The sequence below is a fragment of the Lycorma delicatula genome, chromosome 11 (genome assembly GCF_047948215.1).
Source record: "Lycorma delicatula isolate Av1 chromosome 11, ASM4794821v1, whole genome shotgun sequence".
NCBI lineage: Eukaryota > Metazoa > Arthropoda > Insecta > Hemiptera > Fulgoridae > Lycorma > Lycorma delicatula.
In genome coordinates this window covers 56123184-56145901 of record NC_134465.1, presented here as the reverse complement: position 1 = coordinate 56145901, position 22718 = coordinate 56123184, and the positions used below count along the sequence as shown (strand labels likewise).

General features: G+C 29.1%; 1 protein-coding gene across 2 annotated transcripts in view; it reads left to right on the top strand.

Annotated features, from left to right (window-relative positions):
* Positions 1 to 342: 342 nt before the first annotated feature.
* ArgRS (arginine--tRNA ligase-like protein) overlaps positions 343 to 22718 on the top strand; it is a 46316-nt gene continuing 23940 nt past the window's right edge. The window contains exons 1-4 of one of the 2 annotated variants that reach the window (XM_075378459.1): positions 343 to 497; positions 3263 to 3445; positions 17069 to 17318; positions 21381 to 21633. In XM_075378459.1, the coding sequence (XP_075234574.1) occupies positions 453 to 497; positions 3263 to 3445; positions 17069 to 17318; positions 21381 to 21633 (731 nt within the window). In that variant the 5' untranslated portion in view covers positions 343 to 452. Of the gene's footprint in view, positions 498 to 3262; positions 3446 to 10049; positions 10095 to 17068; positions 17319 to 21380; positions 21634 to 22718 lie in introns of those variants that run through there. The other variant, XM_075378460.1, reaches the window with a different exon arrangement.

The window sequence follows — 22718 nt, the reverse complement described above, 5'->3', positions numbered from 1 at the left end:
CAAGTCATGTACCAATGACTTTGATGCAGCTCTGACACTAATTCTATGATACATGGGGTCAGAATATTTTAATTTGTTGTCAGTAGCACTCTATAATTCTGGATATGTAAACCAAAAGTATAAAATGCAATTTTCACTCCTGATTTGATATTTTTGTACATGCGGTACGAAAATATTTTCTTTTTCTCAATAAAAATTACTAACATCAAACAGAACAGTCTGCCTCTAGCAGTTCCTTATATAACTCAAGTACCTCAATCATCACACTCGCGGTACATCTAATTCATTGATAGCTCATTCATTCATTTTGCCAACTTATTCTACCAGAGTCGTTCAAAAAGTGTTGGCTTTTATAGCTTCACACCGCCATTTTTTGCACAATACGTGTGGTGATGTGTGGTATTTATTATAGGTTATAACATTGATTACAGTATTTAATTTTGGATTTTATTATGACAAAGGAATTAGAATTAATTAAGAAACGGACTGCTGAAGCGGTATGTTTCTCATTTGTGTTATTTTAATTATTTGTTCATAATTCATTAATATGTGATTGGTTACGTATTTTAGGTGTGTTACTTAGTACAGATATTCTATTTTAATATTAAGTGTTGAATCTGATTTAATTTGGTCATAATTAGCGAGAGTGGAGTTAAATTTAAACATAGTTTTTGTTAAAATTGAATTAATTACTTTACGTATGGTTGTGCAGTAATACACATCCCTTGCGGCTTTTTAATATTACACAAATTATACTTCGTGGTTCATCGGAATAATGTAATTTCATAAATATTATGTTATAAACATGATGCATTATTATTGATGAATTTTAGGCAGATGTTTTAATCTGTAGAATCAAATTTTCAGGGTGGTTTTAATATTTAGCAGATGACCCAAATTTGATGTCATCAAGTTTATTTAACATTTCAGGAAAAGTTTAATTAAATTAATTGGTTTTCAAAAGATGCTAATCATCCCATATTATGATTAGTAATTTGTTTCCTCTAATTTGTTCAGAATGAAATTCATTTTTTTAAATGTTAAGAGTCATGTAATATTTTTAAAATTCTTTTTAAACTACACTGCCTTGTATATAATTAAGAATTTAAATTATTTTAATTTAGAATTAATTTTTAGAAGTTAATAAATCCTGAAAATTTTAATTTTGTATAAGTACAATAAAGAGAGGGTTATTATAGTAGAGAAATCAAAAGAAACAAACAGATGAAAAGTATTTAATAACAGCCTATAGAATGATACAAAACAATATGACTAACAACATATTGTAAAGTATTTTATATATTAATACACACTATAATGAACTGCTGTATTTTAATTTTTCATTGTTAACTAGCAATCTTCCTTAAAGCATATATTCCACTTACTATGTTACTACAGAGGTCATGGGATCTACTTATATGTTCAGTATTTGCTATCCCCTAATTAACAGCTAACATATTCATTTAGTGCACTGTGGTTAATTTAAATGAATAATTTGAGTTATTTTATTCTTAAATTAAAAAAAAATTACTTATTATTAATTTCTTATGAGAGCCCATTTCTACTTATGCATTTGTTCTGAGTATAATCTGTATGACAGTTTGTAAATAAGTGAATGTAAATTTTATTGTACATTATACAGATCCTGAAAAAAAAAGTATAGGTATGCTGCTTCATAGATAAAGGAACTGACCCAAGATTTCCCTGGATGGGTCAAGGGAAACCATGGTAAAACTGTGATGAGAGCAGCATCACAAAGTATATAATTAATTGTGAGATAAAATATAGATGTGATAGAAATCTGGGTACTTATGTATTAACGCCACCGCAGCTACAGCTTTATTTAAAAACAAAGTAGTCAATTGGATTTCAGTGGAAAATGAACAGTCTCTTTATTAATTTTAATAAATGGTTATTTATATTTATTTATTTTACAAATATAATTTAACCAAACTTCACCTTTGCTCGCTAACCTTGACTAATTAACACCGTAATTTTTTAATAGTATTTATTTAATTCAGTAATTATTCAATTATTTATTATTTAAATAATCAAAACACTCCTGTTAATTAGTCAAGGTTAGCGAGCGTAGGTTAAGTTTGGTTAAATTATCTTTATAAAATAAATAAATATAAATAACCATTTATTAAAATTAATAAAGAGACTGTTCATTTTCCACTGAAATCCGATTGACTATTTTATTTTTAAGTAAAGCTGTAGCTGCAGTGGCGTTAATACGTAAGTACCAAAATCTGTATTAAATTTAAACATGAAAAAAATAAATATATAAAAGTCGGAACTATGTGGAAGTTTTAAATATGTAATTTTCGATCCTGCCCATACAGTTTTAAATTTATAATTTGAATTAAATTATAATATAATCCTTTGGTATTTCAAATAACATTCAGATGAATTGGTTTATAATTTTGGTAATTATTGACAAATTAATTTTGAAATTTTTAAATGATTCCTTAGCTCAGTGCTAAATTTTAAAATTCTTTTAGTAATCCTTGCACTTTTCTTTTTATGTAAAGACTTATTTTACGTGTTAAAAGGATGCTAGAAAAAAGCCCTTCTGAAAGGAAAGATAATTGGAACATGGATTGAGTCTGTGTATTGTGTAATTTTGATTTAAGATACCATGAAAGCTGCATTCTTATTTTACCTTTAACACGTTTTTTCATACCCCCAATATACTGTTTCTAGTTTCCTGATAAAAAGACATGTAAAGTATCTTTTACTAATCTCATTTTTAATTTAAAAATTTAAATAGCCAAATGCTTACTAAGCTCAGAAAAATACTAAAACTATTCTTTCTTTGTTGTCCAAACTTTTTAATTATATTTTCTACAATGTAGACGAATGCTTCAGATTTCACATTTTCTAAAACCCTGATGCTAATTTCATTACCCAGGATATTATGTTTATTTAGGTAACAATTTTTTAAAAAATATTAGAAAGTGATGATGTAATTCTGACTGGGCTAGTGTTTAATTTTAAACTTTTATAAATTTATAATTCTTCTTATGAATTGGCCAACTTTTTTTTGTAATTAAGTTGACTTGGAGATTTTCTGTAATACTTACTGAAATATCAGTTTGCAATGTTTATTTTACTCCCACAAAATGAGAAAAAGAATTGTATGGTTGATATGTTAGAAGAATTATAATTTTCTTTTTAAAATTATGTTATCCTTTTTAGTAATAATAATAATAATAATGTTTGTGCTGTTGAATATGTTATTTACTTTTTTCAAATTTAGGAAGCAGAAGTAAAATCACTGACTGATAAGTTAAATTTATTGAAAAATCAACTTATGATAAATGGTACCATTAATGTTAAGAATTTTGAAGTTATAGATGAAGATGAAAATTGTTCTCCTGAAGTTGCTGCGATACTTTTAAAAAATAATAAATTAAAACATCGATTGGCAATATTACATAGAGTAAGTTTTTACAGTCTTTTTTAAATTCTATTTTATTTCTCTGTATGAGAAGAGGACAGTAGTTTTTTTCTCAAAATGTGAGCATGCAGTAGAAGCTAAGGTTTTAAAAAGAATTTGAGTTTGGAAGTACAACACATACCAAATAGCAGAATGAAATTATGGTTATTGTATAAATACAATTTTAGTTTTTGTTTAATTTCTAAGAGTAATATATAAACATATGCTACTAACTTCTTTGCTACTGAGATTTCTGTGACCAATCAATATTTATATTTTCCAGTTGTTGAATTGTTTACTTACGTTGTTTGTTAATGTTATCTTTATTAAGAAGTTTCTTTTTAGTTGTAAGTTAACTGTTATTCAATGTATTTTAAAATTTAAATTATATAATTCTACAAAGTCCATGCAGTTTGTTTTTTGACCAGTAGTTTATGTGGCAGAAAAAACAGTTGAAAGATATTGCATCTTTCATGCAGGGAGCAAGTTTTCAGTAATGTTTATGCATTAAATGAATATTCTCTAGTAGAAAGTAATTTTTTTAAAGTAATATCATCCGTTTTGGTGCGTGTTGTGAATTGTATTAACTGTACCTTGCCTCCTCCTATTGAGTGCAGAGGAGACAGTTTCAAATAATTATATTTGTTATGGCAAGCACAATTTTTTAAAATATTTATTACACATGCACACAAATATTAAAATCATAAACAAAGTGAAATATAGTCGTAGTAGTAATAACAGAATGCAATAAAATATTACAGTATTATAGAACACAGTAACTTCAAAATAAAATAAAAATATCTACTAAACTATAGGGTTATTAGGGTACCCACCGGGTTGGTCTAGTGGTTAACGCATCTTCCCAAATCAGCTGATTTAGAAGTTGAGAGTTACAGCGTTCAAGTCCTAGTAAAGCCAGATATTTTTACGTGGATTTGAATACTAGATCGTGGATACCGGTGTTCTTTGGTGGTTGGGTTTCAATTAACCACATATCTCAGGAATGGTCGAACTGAGAATGTACAAGACTACACTTCATTTACACTCATATATATCATCCTCATTCATCCTCTGAAGAATTATCTAAACGGTAGTTGCCGGAGGCTAAACAGGAAAAAGAAAGGGTTATTAGGGTACATGTTGGTTATGTCAAACTTATCAATCTAGTTTTCATTTATTGTTAAATTATTTAATATGTTAACCAAATCGTACCCATTTTTTACATTATACTTGTTTAGCAAATTTATTTTAGATCTGAGTATTTTATCGATTATTTTAGTAATAAAATAACAAGGTGCGGATTTGAAAGTAATTAATGGACCTATTGGGTTACCTTGCTTATGTATTTTAGGAAGACCAGTAAGTTTGAAGGCAGATGGTTTAATATCCCTATAGATCAAACTATTTTTTTTGTTAAAAATAAACTGAAAAATAATGAGGACCCAAAATTTATCAATAATATTATAACCATCATTAAGAATATATGTCAACAAAATTATTTCAAATTTAATAATGTATTTTACACACAAGAGAATACTTTACCCTTTATCAGCTATTATGTTGAATATTTATTTACAAGAATTTGAAAATAAAATAGTTTATGGTATTACCCACATATACAAAGTTCAATATGGGTTCGTTATGTTGATAATATTTTGGTAATCTGTTATAAATATTGAACATCTTATAATTTTGAAGAAACTTAATGAACATCATAATAATTTAAAGTTTACGTTTGAAACAGATAAATGCAGAAAAATAAGTTTTTTAGATGTTAACATACAAATTATTATACCATCCGTGTAAAGAAATCATCAGCAAATAAAATAACTATTAATAGAAGATTGAATCATCCTTGGACACACAAAATTAATTTATTTACAAGCATGTTGAATAGATTAATACATTACACATAGAATAATAAGGAAAGATTAGTTACAGTAATAGATATTATAAGAAGAATTGCAGTAAAAATGGGTATAGCACCTCATTAATTGATAATTATAAAAAACAAAATTTGAAATCTAGTAATATAACATGTTATATTAACTTAAAAATAAAACAAACAATAAATAATAAACATGGCAATGACAATATTTTTATAAAATATTACAATACTAATAATATTGAACATTTAATTAATGTTTATAATTCTGAAAAATATAAACCATCAATGAACCAATACAACCATGTAATGAAACATTTGAAATTCCATAATGATGATAATGATTTGTATGGGGTCTATAAGATGACATGTAATAATTGTAATAAAATTTATATTGGGAAAACTAATAGATCATTTAGGGCAAGATTTGCAGAAAACTTTAGATTTTATAAAAACAATAAGTTTCTCTAATCTTGCTTACCATTTAATAGTTAAAAAACATTTCATTATCAACTTAGTTACAAATTTAAAAATAATTGAAATTACAAAAGAATGTGATGATAATAATAATAATAATAAAAAATTAGACATTTTAGAAAAGTATTATATATACAAATATAGACAAAAGTTAAATTTTATTAATATGCAGACAGAGTTTGATAATGATTTTCTTATCAAAACCGCCACAGGTTTCACATTTGTATAAATTAAGTAAAATTCAGATAATATTAGTACAGTACTGTATGTGTGGCTGGCCAGATGCAATATTTTTTTTTTTTTAATTTTAATTTTTGACTACATATTTTACAATATATGTAACAATTTTTAAGTGTAATTTTAAAAAAATGTTTGATTAACTGATGATGAGGGAAATGCTTGAAAGCCCTTTTAATGTAAAAATTTAGTTTCTTACCAATTCTTACTTTATAAGATAAGGTAAGAAATATTATTAAATTCTGTACTGCTAGTGGAAAACTAAGTTTTACTTTTGTCTTTGATATAATATACATATATATCAATGAGGGTAAGGTGGAAAGCTCCCAAGGCTGGATAAGAAACAACATTTTTCTGGATACATCTTTATTTATTTTTCAATATATCCACCATTAAGGTCTCTACACTTAGCCCAGCGTTCCACAAGAGTGCTTATGCCAGTTCTCTTCATGAATTATTTACATTATTTAATTTTACAAAATTTCCAATCCAATATTCAATCATTTTCAACTGCACATGAAATAAATTCATTCCTCCTTCATCTCCGCACTTTGGTGGAGTGTGGGAGAGTGATATAAGTCTATACACTAGGCACAACTCCCAATGAATTTCATCAGCTGAAGGATCCTTTTGCACATAAAATTCGAATCACAGCATACACTTTGCAACTTGGGGGAGAAACGATTGTTACAGACATTGAGATATGTATTCACCGGCAATGATAAAGTCAGGGGTATGAACTGAAGTTGAGTTCACTAAGGGAACTAGGACTAAATTTTGTTGTTGCGTACAACATTTCTGGTGGTATGTTTTTGTTAAATTGCCTTATATTTTGAGACAATAACTAGAAATTGGCTCAAATTAAAGGTAGAACTAGGCTCGGGGTTCGTGCTTCCACGAACTTGGTTAGCTAGTTCAGAGGACATTCAAGATGTCTGGATGAGGCCTACAACAAAGGCAAAAGCTGAGTTTGAAAATCACAGATGTAAATGTCTACTGAGGCATTTACATCAGTGGCATCCCAACGAGGCCTGGCTTATTACTATGAGATATATAACGTTAGAGAGCAAAAGACGACTCCTGTTAAAAGCCCATCAAGGCTATAAAGGGGGGGTAGCAACCAGAAGCATCATAAGGCCTTTCCCTACAGCGTTGGGATGTATTCACTGGCAGGCAAATGACAACTGAATCAAAACAACTGCAGTGGTTTTGTAAATAGCTGATATATGACTCTGGATGTGTGAAACTGTGTTCAGACCTGCTAATATTTAAATATAAGCTGATGGCCCTTACTTTATGAATATGCTTCGTACATACATAAGTACGACATCTTATACATTATTTTTATAACATCTTATATTACATTAATAACATCTTATACATTACTTATTCATCATATACAGTAATGAAGAATAAGTTTGTACTAATATTATATATAAAAACATTAACACACAATATAAAAATATTACTTGCCAAGGGAAAAATGAAAAATAAAAGATGTATTAAAATATAAATTCATTAATAAATTAACAGAAATCTTGGTAAGAAAAATATACACAAAGCAGAATTATACAGGGTGCCCCATATAAAACGCAACCCGTCAATCACTCATCCATGAAATTTCAAAAGTCAAGCTTACTCGTTACTGAAATGGACTCGTCAAACATCTGAACATCGCGGCGATGCAGTAGAACACTACCGATGGTAACAACAATGCAATCATAACGTTCAGTGTATTGCTAGAGACAAGTTGGTGTTTTCGCTAGATGAACGTGTTTTCATTGTTGAGTCGTACTTCAGTACGAAATCAGTGGTTACAGTGCAAGATTTGTTTCGCCATAAGTACCCAGATAAACCAGCTCCTAACAAAACATCAGTATTAAGGTTAGTTGAAAAATTTAGAGAGACTGGTTCTGTTAATAAAAAGGAACACAAAAGATCTGCGTCAGTGTTGAATACAGATACAGTTACTGAAATCAAAAACCGATTACTCGCCTCTCCAAATAAATCGATCAGACGTTTGTCTGCTGAATTTAATTGTCTAAATCAACTGTTCATCGGGCAACCAAACAATTACAATTACAATTACGACCTTATCTTGTTCAAACGGTTCATCGACTTCTTGAGCCCGACAAATAAAAACGGCTACAATATTTTCAACGGTTCCGTCGATTTCTGCGTGAGGAAATTAATGTTATGGATTTGTTATTTTTCACAGACGAAGCATGGTTTCATTTGGATGGCTACGTAAACAGTGAAAACAGTAGAATTTGGAGTGCTGAAAATCCCCACGTTTATCACGAAAAACAATTACACCCGCAAAAGTTGGGCGTGTGGTGCGCAATATCGTGGAAGAAAATAATCGGTTCTATTTTTTTTGAGTACACCATTAATGCAGAACGATATCAGGATATTTTATTACAGTTCATCGCACTCTTGGAAGAGGAAGACAGACACTGCTGGCTACAACATGACAGTGCGACATCACACTACGCAGGTTCAATTTCTGATTTCGTTAAGGAATTCTTTGGTAATCGTGTTATCGGCCGAGGCTTATGGCCACCAAGATCTCCAGATTTGACTGCTGAGGATTTTTTCTACGGGGTTACCTCAAAGAAAAAGCCTACAGCAACAGACCACGAACACTTGAACGATTGAAAGTCAATATTGAACAAGCTGTATTAAATATCCAGCCACAAACTTTGAAAAAAGTTGCAAGAAACGCTGTAAAAAGTATTGAAGCTTGTATTCAAGAAGATGGCGGCCACTTCCAACATTTACTCTAAATGTAAGGTAATGGATGGTAATAATAAAAATTACATTTACACATTGCCTTTTTATTATTTCAATACCTACCAATATAAGGTTGGGTTGCGTTTTATATGGGACACCCTGTATATGTTACAATTTAAAAACCTAAAACATTGTAGGTAATTTTAATTACAATTATGGGACTTAATCAATGCTAATTGAATTTTACCGGCTTAGTTGAATGTAGCATCTGTTGTGTTATTGCATTTAGAAATAAACAGAAGTAAAAAAAGGTCTAAAAATGAATTGTTCTACCCATAAATTCAATAAAGGATAGAAATTATTTAAAAACATTTTTCAAAATGGTATAAAACATTATTTCTTTAATTGCTTAAAGTGCTTTAGTACTTGTTGGGTTTGAAGTGAAATTGTCAAGAATAAACATAATAAAATGATTTTTTTACCCAAAATGTCACAAAGCGTAGAGATCATTTAAAAAAATTACATTTGCTAACTTATTGTGAAAATGAACAGGTAAAATTATCAGTGTATAAAAACAAACATTTGGAACTTGTATTTCTACTTACATTATCAATTAAGAACTATTTCCACAATGAAATGTTAGTGCCTGAAAGGTTCTGGGTTTGAATTGTAGTCAGGAATGCGAATAAAAATTAATTCACATGCTGTGAAATTAATTTTAATTTCACTTCTAAAAAAAAATTAGGCAATAAATAAATATTTTTTTTAAAAATGCGTTTTAGTTTAATTATTATGAATAAGTAATGAAATAATGTTCAGTTTACACAAATAAATATACTTTAATAGTTCAGTAGTACTGATATACTGGTAGAAAGAATGAGAAAATGTAAATTCAAGTTATCACTATTTCTCCTACCTCTCCTCTACTTCTGCATACATACACACACACACACACACACACACACACACACACACACACACACACACACACACACACACACACACACACACACACACACACACACACACACACACACACACACACACACACACACACACACACACACACACACACACACACACACACACACACACACACCATCAAATCATTATATAAGAGATTGCGTTTATTAATTGTCTGTAAATATAGGGTTTCTATGTATTATAACTCTTTTTCCATTCTTGTATCTGTAATATGATAAATTATATTTTATTTGTTATTAAATATGAGTTTTTTAATTTTTATATGTACTTTGTTATCAATTATTGTAACAGATTTATTAGTGTCATCAAACAAAGTAAGCTTGTTTATATTCTGTTGTAAGTATTATTTATATTCTTATTACTATTATTATTATTATTAGACATTTTATTATTTGACATGATTTTATAAAAATTCTCTTTAAGGGAACTTATTTGGTGACAGACACAAGGTAACTTAATGAATTACTTTATCATTATATATTTTGAATTTTTTATGCACAAGTGTATTTTGGGTGCCCTGGTAAATGTTGGTCAATCCTTTAGGGTCTTTTATAACATCAAAATAAACAAACAGTTCATATAGACAAATGCCCTATATTGTTTCACTTTTCCTCTGTCCACCATTTTCTATCTTATTCAATAAAAAATGTATATTTTAAGAATGGAATGAGATATTTTAATGAAATTTCATATACATACACCCAACATCATTTGCAAAATAAATAAATTTGAAAATTTTACCTTTTATAGCTACCATTAAGAGTAATGATAATATAAGTTAAGTTTAATGATAATATATTAACTCCACAAATATTAGTTTTATCAAATTATATGTTATTAGATAAAATGTTAAGCCTTTTATTGCAAATAAGATGTCACTCATTTATTCAAATCTGTTGATAAACAGCTTTGATATGGTTGAAATTTTTACAGTGGATTGTACAAATTATGGAGTCTGACAATTTATTATGTCTGTTTTATTATTTTTTTGTGCCTGTTTTATTATTTCTAATAATAAAATTTTTTATTAATTTAATTAGTGAAAGAAGTGAAAACATTTTTTATGTTTTCTTAAACAGCAAGATTAATTTCTTAAAATACCTTTTAAAAAATAATAAAGATTTACAATATGAGTCATATCTAAAGGCTGTATATTACTAAAGCTATCATATACAGCCTTTGTAATACAAAAAGGTTACGTGTGCATTCATTTATTGTTTCCAGTTGAAATATTCAATCTAATGCTGGACCTAGTTGGTTGCTACAAAGGATGCAGATAATTCAAATTTTATCAGTATAACATTAAAACTATTTCCAATAGGAAATGTTGTTTTTAAACTGATACTGAATATATATAAGATTATATTAGAATGAAAAGCCTTTTGTGTGTGTATGGGATGGTTTTATATAGGACTATGTTAATTATATAAGCAAAACATGACCCGTAATGAACTAACAGATTACTTAAGGATGGTATTTTTGCAGTTAACATGTCTACCCTACAGAGTGTTATTTCTTCACAAGTTGCTGTACTCAGTCTGTGTTTTTACACAGAATTTTCCAATTAGTACACCTTATCTTTAAAATCAGTTCTTTTTAAATTCTAATAAATTACTGAAACTTTTTAACAAAATTAAAAATTATAAAAAAGTACATTTTGTTTTTTTTATAACTTCACTAGTATAGAAATGACCAGCAGCTGAACTATCCTCTTTTCTTTTTCCTGTTTAGCCTCCTGTAATTACCTTTCAGAGGAGGAATGAGGATGATATGTATGAGTATAAATGAAGTGTAGTCTTGTATAGTCTCAGTTCGACCATTCCTGAGATGTGTGGTTAATTGAAACCCAACCACCAAAGAACACTGGTATCCATGATCTAGTATTTAAATCCGTGTAAAAATAACTGACTTTACTAGGACTTGAACGCTGGAATTCTTGACTTCCAAATCAGCTGATTTGGGAAGATGCGTTCACCACTAGAGCAACCTGGTGGGTTAGCTAAACTATCCTTCTTTCTTTCTTTTTCTGTTTAGCTTCCAGTAATTACCTTTCAGATGATACTTCAGAGGATGAATGAAAATGATATGTATGAGTGTAAATGAAGTGTTGTAGTCTTGTACAATCTCAGTTCGACCATTCCTGAGATGTGTGGTTAATTGAAACCCAACCACCAAAGAACACCAGTATCCAGGATCTAGTATTTAAATAGCTGAACTATCCTACCCAGCTCCAGAATCACTACTACCGAATTACAAGTTTGTATTTTCATAGAGATCAGAATTATTTTCAACTAAAAGTACAAATATTTATGTCTAAACATTTGTAATCTAAATGTCTTATTTCTTAAATATTTGAGGTAGGTGATACCAAATTATTGAATAACAGGTCTGTTAGGTTTGGACTGTTCCTGACCATTTTAAAATTTAATTATTGAAAATGTTAAAACATTCAAATAAAAATATTAAGAACATCTACCTAATAAAGCTATTCTGCAAACATAAAACTTATTAGTCAGAACTGCAAAAAATTATTTTCTACTACTAAACCATATTATATGCCATGGTTCCACATTAATTCAGAAATGCTCATAATCCTAAAATGTATAAATATTTGTTCATATAAAACAATAGCATTATCAGGAATCATTGTACGCAAGTCATACATAAGAGGTCAAGACCATGTGCTTGTAATGCACCACTTATAAACGGATAATAGCAGATATTACTATTATTAAAAAATATTAGTTATCTATTTGTTGTAACAAAGGATACACTGCACTGACTTTTATGTTGAATTGATTTTAAACTTTTATAACTTATAGAATAGGCACACAATGTACAAAAATCAATTATGTTGTATGACAATATGACAAACAGGAAAAACCAAACTGAGTATTCAGCATTTATATAATCTCAGATTGCATTTTTCAAAATCATCAGCTGTCATTAAAACTTGGCAAAATTGAAAAGTAAAACTACAAAAGTATTAATCCTTTGTCCACTATACTGTTATTAAAATATTTTATTTGACTTCTGATACTTTTTTTCTGTAAACATCCACAATTTCTCTTTGAATATCAGCAGCAGATTTTTTTTTCCCCAATAGATAATGAATTAATGACTGCACTTAAGAACTCATGGGATTATTTATTGTAGTAACCATTTCAGCCAGGCTATACACAGCAACTAACGTAGATAACATTAACCTATTGTTGCAAACAGATGATCGTTGATATAAATAAACATGCTATACTAGTGCTATCAGTTTCCACCGCATCTAATGGCAGTAAATTGAAAACGGCCCTTACTTAAAAAACATGCCTGGTACTTTTTCATAGAATCTGTTGACGGTCATTGTTTTTAACAATTGAAATGACCGTTTAGATTTTAAGGAAAAATCTTTTTAAACAGCTTTTGGAGCATAATCTTATTTTACAAAGGCGTTTTATTAAATTATAAAGTCAAAATTTAACAAAGCATTTTAAAAGTATTAATAGCTACACTTTTTATGTCTATTGTGTTATGTTGTTTGATTACAGCAAAAATGTGTTTGATTGAACAGCAAAGTGTGTCTTACACTTTGCTGTTCACTTTTTATAAAAAATTCAAGAAGTTGCCGACAAATGTCCACTCGATATTCTTTCTGCTGTTCAGCCATCAAACAAGGAACAAACTTTGCTGCAATTCATTGCATGTTCAATCAATTTTTCAGTCAAAATGATGACCCAGTTAAGATTCTAACCTCTTCTGCAAGTTCTCTTATACTCAGTTGGTGATTTGCATGTACCAGTTTTAAATCGACCACTTTTAAATCATCAAAACCATTTAGAATATTACATACTACCCAGAGCATCATCTTCCATAAGCTTGTTTCAAAAGTTGTAATGTTTCTGTGAAAGTTTTCCCCAGTTTCACACAAAATTTTATTGTGTTGTATTGTTGCTCCCAAAAATTGCTACTAACACTTAAACATGTTGTATTCAAATAAAAATAATGCAAAAACTAAATGAGATATCAACAATCCTAGAACATATGGTTACAGAAAATGTTATGTGGAACACAGTGCTGCTAATCACTCATCACTGTATATCTCTCTTGGTATGTATTAAAAATGTTTGGTTATTTTCTGAACAAATCTAGTATGTAATAATGTGCGTTTCATTGATGTGAAGTAGAAAATAATTGTTCCTTATTTAAACTAATGTGCTCATATAAATCTTCTGAAATATGTAATATTTGTCTAAAGACATTGTTATTACACATGACATTAGCTTTTAACTGTTGTGATATATTTCCTAAACACTGATGAAACTATATCAGTTGCTACCAGTAAAACAACTTTTTAGATTTTTTTTGTTATTAACAATCCAATGAGAAACCTGATATGACCAGACAAAGCATTTGAAGGCATGTTTGTCATTGTAGAAAATGTTTGATGTGTGCTTTAAATTTTTCAGTTTTTGCATAAAAAACTGCATGATTTTGTTTGTAGATGCCTTTTTAATTTATTATGTACATTTTAAAATAAAATATGCAACCAAATTATGCATTGAGACTCTTCATCTCTATTCCTGATAATTTAGTAAAATCCAAGGACAAATAACATTGATAAACATAATTTTTGTTTCCTAACATGCGATACATGATTTTAATCCGTTTTTTGATGCTGAAAATGGTTATGAACTCAGAATCTTTCTATAACCCACATTTTTGAAAAAAATGTATATTTTAATTAAAGGATTTTTCATTTTTCAACGTATAGTTAACATTTTAAGCTCCTATATTGTATTTTGTTAGCTCATTTTTTATTGTTAACTTTGTTAACATAATTTGTAAGCTGTAAATAAACAATACTAGACAAAGAATTAAATCATATAAGTGACTATTCACTTATGATATATCTAATACTGAAGAGTGAGCATTCATGAACAAGATTAATCATGACTGTACAGGTCAAAACATGTAACTGAAAACACAGGTGTGTTGTTTGTATTAAGCACTGGATTTAGGAATGAATTAATTTTGTTCATTCTTATTGCTGTCTTAAGTTTATTAACAGTGCAGTGTCATAATACCTCAAAATTGTGTAAATGATGTGGATTCCTTTTGTTATGAATGTGGTGAGTTTACTGTAAAATCAAATAGCAAAAACATTACACCTTTAATTAAAAAAAGCATATCATATGTTACTTTGATTGTAAAATTGATCAGGATAAGATGTGGGCTCCTCATATAGTATGCACTAATTTGTTCTATTTACTTAAGAGGGTGGGTGACAGGCAGGAGGCTTTGCCATTTGGTGTACCTATGGTTTGACGTGAACCAAAGGATCATGTAACAATTTCTAAAAAAAATTTTAATTTTATCAGCCAGTACTGAAGACAATAATGATTTTAATTTTGAATTATCTTCCAATAAGCCACATATTATATCAAAATCAAGCTGCAGTCAGGATTGCAAGGTTGGAGTTTACTTTAAAAAAATACAAAAATTTTGGGCTTTTGAAGCCAACAAAAATAACTTTCTCAGTACTTTATTGATAAAAATAATTTGGTTTATTGCACAAATATTGATGAGCTTATTTTGCACTTAGGACACATCTATAAACCTGAGGACTGGTGCCTTTTCATAGATTTGTCCAAGTATAGTTTAAAAATGATTCTACTAATTGCTTATGGTATTAATTTGAAACATACATACGATTTGATGAAAGGCATTCTTGTAAAAATAAATTATAAAAAATATAGCTGGAACATATGTGGTGATTTGAAAGTTATAGCTATTTTGTTAACCATTCAGTTGGGCTATACTAAGTACATGTGTTTTCTTTGTGAATGGGACAGCTGAGCTAGGGATATACATTATGTTATGAAAGAGTGGAAGAAACAAGACAACCTAATCCCAAATGGGAAAAATATTCATGAGGCCTTAGTTGAACCCAAAAAAATATTTTTGCCCCCTCTCAATATCACGTTAGGTCTAATGAAAAATTTTGTAAAAGTGATGTAGGATAGTCCTGGAGTTTTGTACATCAGGCAGAAATTTCTGAATGTAAGTGAAGGAAAAGTTAAAGAAAGAATATTTGTTGGTCCTCAAATAAGAGCGTTGGTCAAAGGTGATGGTATTTAATTCAATGTTAAATAATGTAGAAAGTGCAGCTTGGGCTTCATTTAAAGATGTTTGTAAAAATTTTCTCAGCAAACAAAAATCTGACAATTACCACAATATTGTTATCAACTTCTTACTTCATACAGAGCTAAGGGATGTAATATGTCTTTGAAAATACATTTCTTCCACTCTCATCTGGGTTTTTTCCTGGATAACCTCGGAGATGTAAGTGACGAACACAGTGACGTTTCCACCAAGACATTTTGGTGATGGAAAGCCACTATAAAGGGGAATAGAATACTTACATGCTAGTGGATTACTGTTTGACATTAATTTGGGATGTGCCTGAGGCTATGTATAAAAGAAAAGCATCAGGAAAATCATTTTAACACAGGTATGGCCATGTAAAATTATAAATTTTACAGATTTTAACTATATTTTCCCTTAATTTTTCTTTTTTTAAGAGTAATTTATTTAAAACTAAGGGTGATAGAAAAATTGTATTTACAGATCTGTGATGTACACAAAAAATCAATTTAAGAAATTGTGCATCACACATAGAGAAACGTTAAAAAAAATTTGTCTATCAGTATAATTCTCATATGTAATTTTTACTGATAAAAAACATCAAATTTGATTATAAAAAGACAACATACACTAAAACTGAAATAGTTAACATAAAGTCAGAACATAAAATTGTTATTAACAGTGTTCATTACTTGTTCTTAATAATAGTAGCAAATTATTGTTATTAACGTGTTCATTACTGTGGTGTAATAGAAGTAATACATCATTACAGTTGGTTGGTTTAAACTCAAATATCCTTGGCACAATGAGGTGTATCAGTATTTGTTTTTTAAAAGAGTTATAATAATTAAAAAAACTGCTTTCTGCAAGAAATGGGATGCAAAGTAAATTTATTGTTTTAGTTTTCTCAGTTTGTCATTAATTTTAAGCCAGTTTTTTTAAACTAACGTAAAAGAAAACTCCCATGTATTTTTTTTATTTCTCTTTTAGTGGCCAGTGTGTTGAGAATTACAGCCATAATTGATTTCATGTAATTACTTATTTTTGTGGCTTATCATATAATGATAAGCCACTATATAGCCATTATATGACTCATCATATAATGAAGATTGTTAATTTAAGTGTTCGAGTTTGTGTATGTATCTTCATAATTTTTTATTGTTTTATTTTTGAAGGCAATTGAAGAAGAAAAGAAAAAAAGTACATCTAAAGATAATAATAAAAAAGTTTTTAAGAAGATGATTGATGATTGTGGCGGTACTAGTTTGGAAAATCGATTAAGGAGTATATTTGTGGAGGCAACTAAGAAAACTTTTCCTGATTTACCGGACTATCCAGTTCCGTTAACCCTTACAAATTTTGAAAAATTTGGTGATTATCAGTGTAATGCTGCTATGCCAATCTCACAGATTTTAAAATCACAAGGTAATCATTAATGATATTTATAATTTTTGTTATATGTTTTTCACGATGATGTGTTTTACTTATTTTAATGTGAATCCCTCTACCGATGTTACTTCATTGGACCCTAGCCCGTTTGTAATGTTTTATTTTTATTGGCTGATTTCATTGTTAAAAGAAATTAATAATTACCTTTTAAATTAAGAAAAATGTTTATTCAAGTTAAAGATTTTCATTTGTTTTTTTATGCTTACTTTGTTCCATTACACTGTTTAACAGCAAAAGCAAGCTTATTGGCATTCATAAGATTACTCATAATGACTTCCCCAATATTTTTAATTGGATTGTTGTTATGTCTAAGAAAATGTTCAAAAGGACTTAATTCAAAAACACAAAACGCTGACAGACATTGATACACTGATTGATACTTTTTTTGTATTTACTGGTGTGCAAAAAGCATAACAGGGTTTTAATTTCTTAAATCTCTTGGATGAGGTGTACATTGTTGATTTAAAGTTAGAATCAAAGAGCAAAAAGGAGAGTCCTAGTTGAATGCACGGCTGTATGTTGATTTCTTATTTTCCCAACTTCACTGTGCTATTAGCAAAGATGGCGACTCCCAAAAACAGTTTTCTTTGTTTTGTAATTTGCCAAATGTGAATGTAGTTACAGTTCTGTGTGGGTTCCATAGAAAGTTTAATTATGTTCCTCTAAATAACAATAATATTTGTTGATGACATCAGTTTGAAGTGACTGATTGTTTGTGTAATGGGAAGAATACAAGATGAATAAGAGTGACTGAAGGTTGAAACGTGCTGGAGTTTTTTCTAATACGAAGGCCAGCAAACTAGCAATGTGCTGGGAGATGACAGCGTGGAATGGTTTAAGGAAGTGCTTATATATGTGTCTATACTGTTTATACATCTTTACTCTAAAGACATATGAAAAAAAACTAGTTACAACAATAATAATAATAATAATAATAATAATAATAATAATGAATGTATGACATACAAAATAGTAATTCAGATAAGGATGAGATTTGTTCAAAAACAGTTAAATTATAAAAATCAGAGTACAGTGTAATTTACTAAAAACGTTATAATGACCACTAAAACCGGATGTTGCACTAACAGCAAGATAACACTAGAAAAGTCTAACTGAGTAGAATATTGTCTCTTTCACTACTGCTTACCAATAACTCACCAAACAACTTCCTGTATTCACCGACTGTCCCAAATGAAATGCATGTGACTTATTCTTCTCTCGTTACCACCTACTTACTGTTATTACCATTACTACAACTGTGTCAAACTTGGGCTTGCAAAACGACTGTGTTATCGCTTGTTGTAATGACTACACCGATCACAGCCTTGCTGAACTACTGACTCTCCCCATTGCTCCCTAGCAGTATTTATATCCCCTGGCCTCCAGAATCAGTACCCATCTCATCCCTTTAATTGATGAAGCACAATAATTTTCATCGTCCACTTCTTTATGTTTTTCTGTAAATTCTTATTCTGGTCTGGTAACCGTTTTGGTCGAACAACAGGGGGTGCCAATGTCTGTTTTACAAAGAACAGATTGTTGAAACAGACCTGTTATTCTGAAAAAAGAATCCCTTTTACTTCCTTCTGAATTCTTCTTTTCATTATTATTTTTTCTTTCTTTCTTTCTTTCTTTCTTTCTTTCTTTCTTTCTTTCTTCTTAATTGGAAGAAATCCGTTACCCTGGTCTGTTGTTATATTGGTCCTATTACATGATGTAAAAACATTTATTAAAGTTCAATAAAAGCAATTTTATATATACCATAAATTAAAGAATTTAAATTAGTTTGTAACAACGGACTATCAATAAGATTAGCAATCTGCTTATTAATTTTCTTGTTATTGGCAAATAATAAACATTTAGTGTTTTAATTTTTGAAAAGAATCTTTTATATAAATAATGAAAAAGATTAGACCAAGGTGTGTGGGTGGGTGTGTGTGTGTGTGCGTGCGTGCGTGCATCTGGACCAACATTTGAAGTAACTTTTATTGGATCAGAAATAAAATTATTTTAACATATTGAAGTGTACCAAAAAAAAGAACTGGCTTGAAAACTAGTTGTGTAAATCCATATGTATACCATAAGCATGTTAACTTTTAAGTAAATCATTATTAACCATATCAAAGGCATATTTAAAGTCAGTTTAAATTGAATCCAAATTACAACCATTTGTACGAGTTAACAATAACTTCAATATACAGTAACGAACAAATTAATCCAAACAATGGGAATTTTTGTTCTGTTGTAGGCAATTTTTATTCTGGCAGACTGCTTGTTGTTTGGTATTTCAGAATATGTTGTTAGTTGATATGCAAACATAATTAGTAATTCATTGTCAGTTAGTTTTTGGTGATCTTGTGAGTTTCTATTGTAAGTTTGTTAATCATTTCTAGTTAATACAATGGATATAACGCCCATGAAAAAATTGTTGCTCTGTTCCAACAAACACAAATGAGTCAAAGACAGATTGCCAGTGAGTGTAGTGTGGGGTTAGGTGCTGTAAATAAAATTGTGAAAAGGTTTAAGGAAACAGGTTCTGTCTCTCCAAAGAGAAAAGGAAAATTTGGAGGGAAAAAGAAAATCATGCTTACACAGAATCGATTACTAATAAGAAAAAGCAAAATGAATCCAAGATTGTCAGCTGTTGACCTTAATAGGAACTTGAGATCCAGTGGGACTAAATGTTTCTGATATGACAGTTGATAGACGATGTTGGCAGTGGGAAGGATTGTTCGGAAACCTAAAAAGAAGCAGTTACTGACATAGGTTATAAAGACAAAAAGACAATGGGCAAAGGAACATAAAGAATGGACTATTGAGATGTGGAAAAAAGTTATTTTTTCAGATGAAACTCATTTCTTTGTCCAAGGAGAGAGAGTAGCCTACATTCATAAGTCAGCAGATGATAATACTACTACGCCAATACACCTACAATAAACTCCCAAACGCCCAGCCAAAAAGATGTTGGGGATGTTTTACACATGAAAGGTCAGGAGCACTTATGCCTGTGGATGGGATGATGAAATTGAACCAATACATTATTATATGCCAAAGAAAAAGTCCCTTATGCAGAAGAACCCAGAACTCATATTCCAACAGAACCTTGCCCCATGTCACACGTCAAAGAAAGCAAAAGAGTTCTTCAAAAATAAAAAAATTGAGTGCTTTTGTGGCCAGAGAACTCCCCTGACCTGAATTTCATTGAAAATTTGTGTGCCATACTAAAAAGAAGACTTGGGAAAATGAATTGTAGCACAAAAACTAACCTTATTAGTTCAGTGATACAGGTGTGGTTTTGAGATGAAATCAAAAATCATTGTTCTACCTTAGTGGTGAAATCAATGCTAAAGAGTATTAATGAAATAATCAGAAACAAAGGAGGACACATAAACTATTAAATTTGAGTATTTTGATTATTAAATATTTTTTTCTTTTAAAAATATTGTGTTCAGATTAATTTGTTCACCACTGTGTATGGGATGATAATTATTAAAAAAAAGAGACATCAACTTTTTTTGCATTGGAGTTATAAATGAAACTTTCCAACATTTCAGATGGATATTATCTGGACTACCACCATACTTATCATTAAAACCACTGAAGTAACCTCATTGAGTTATGTCACCGAGACAATTATTATAATGAAAATCTACTATTGGTGAAATCAATTCATTAGAACAGTAGAAACTTTTAAATTTCTTAAAAAACTTAATATCGACCGTTGTCAGTAGCAGATTCATTATTATACTATAAGGTAGACAGAATAGATCTAATTATCAATGTTATTTACATATTTGAAGAAATTTATTTATTTCTTTGATAACAGATTCTTCAACCTTACTTAAACATAATTTCTTATCATGTTGATTTAGTAACTTACGTAAAGTACATTTCATAGTAAATAAACTATAATAAAAATTTGATTTATAAATCTTATGAAATTTCTTTTTGTTATTAATGGCATTTATAAATTCTCTGGAAAACCAGTTTGGAAATTTGTATCTTTAATGATCACGTTATACTTTCTTTTTTTTTTAGGTATAAAGAAATCACCAAATGATGTTGCTCGGTTAATAATTGGTAATTTGCCATCGAATGAAGTAATTAATAAAACTGAAATAGCTGGACCAGGATTTATAAATATATGGCTGGATAAGAATTTTGGTTTAAAATTATTGACTAATATACTAAAAGAAGGTATAAAACCTCCACCGCTGAAAAAAAAGTTGAAAATTGTTGTTGATTTTTCATCTCCAAACATCGCAAAAGAAATGCATGTTGGACATCTTAGGTAAACATTTTTTATTAAATTTTTTAGTTATAAATCTTTTACTGATGTAGGCTTTGTGTATCAGATACATGTGCTTTGAATAGTTTTTCAGTAATATTATTCACTTTCAAAAGTATTTGAGTTAAGAAAGTTATTGAAAAACTTAACTTACTTGAATTTTCACCTATCCACTTCTATAGAGAGAGGCATAGAGTTGCTTATATCATTTGTGCAGTGGATTTTGAAAAAGGAGAATGTTGATGTCCCAGCATCCTCACATGTTCTAGATTATTGATTGTTTGCCTCCAAATTTTTTACATTTTTTTTAGTTATTTTGAATAAAGAAAAAAAAATTGTTTTTCTTTATTCAGTGGGGGAATTGCCAATGACAATTATAATTAAGTATGCTATTGTAATACTTACGTAGTATAATAATTTTATTAAAAAAATTATAAATCATATTTTATAAAACTATGATGTTTTTCTTTATCACTTTGATTGCTAGTATAATTTTTTGAACATTTACTATACTATCATTTGCTGCTGAATTAATTGCAATATGGAAGTAGGAACAATTGATGAATTCAGAAAAATTTTAATCTAAAATACATCATTGTGTATGATGACTTTGAATAGCTTCTGTTTTAATATATCAAATTTTTAAAATTATAATCTGCTTTCATAACATCTCTGTTTGCCATGTGTGTATATCGGGTTTTCTTTTGTTTATTTTAATAATAAACCAAAATATGTTTGCTTTTTATTTATTTTTAATGGTAAAGGTTATGAATTTATTCTGCAAGGACAAATCAATTATCATTCATTGAATTTTGTCTGTGTGTGTATGTAAATTACCTTGTCACTTGTTATGGTACCAATGTTGTGTGTGATATTTGTGTATTACACAGTGTAATGAAAAGTTTAGTTGTACCATCACACTTATTAAAAAAATTATTTTTCATCCATTTTTGAAAATAGACTTACTAAAACTTGTTTACATTTTGCTGTTAAGGTAAGGTTATGAAAATATTTTTTCTATACTTCACAAGAGTTTAAAATTCACTTTTACTTAAAAAATATAAATATTTTGATAAAAAAAGTATGTG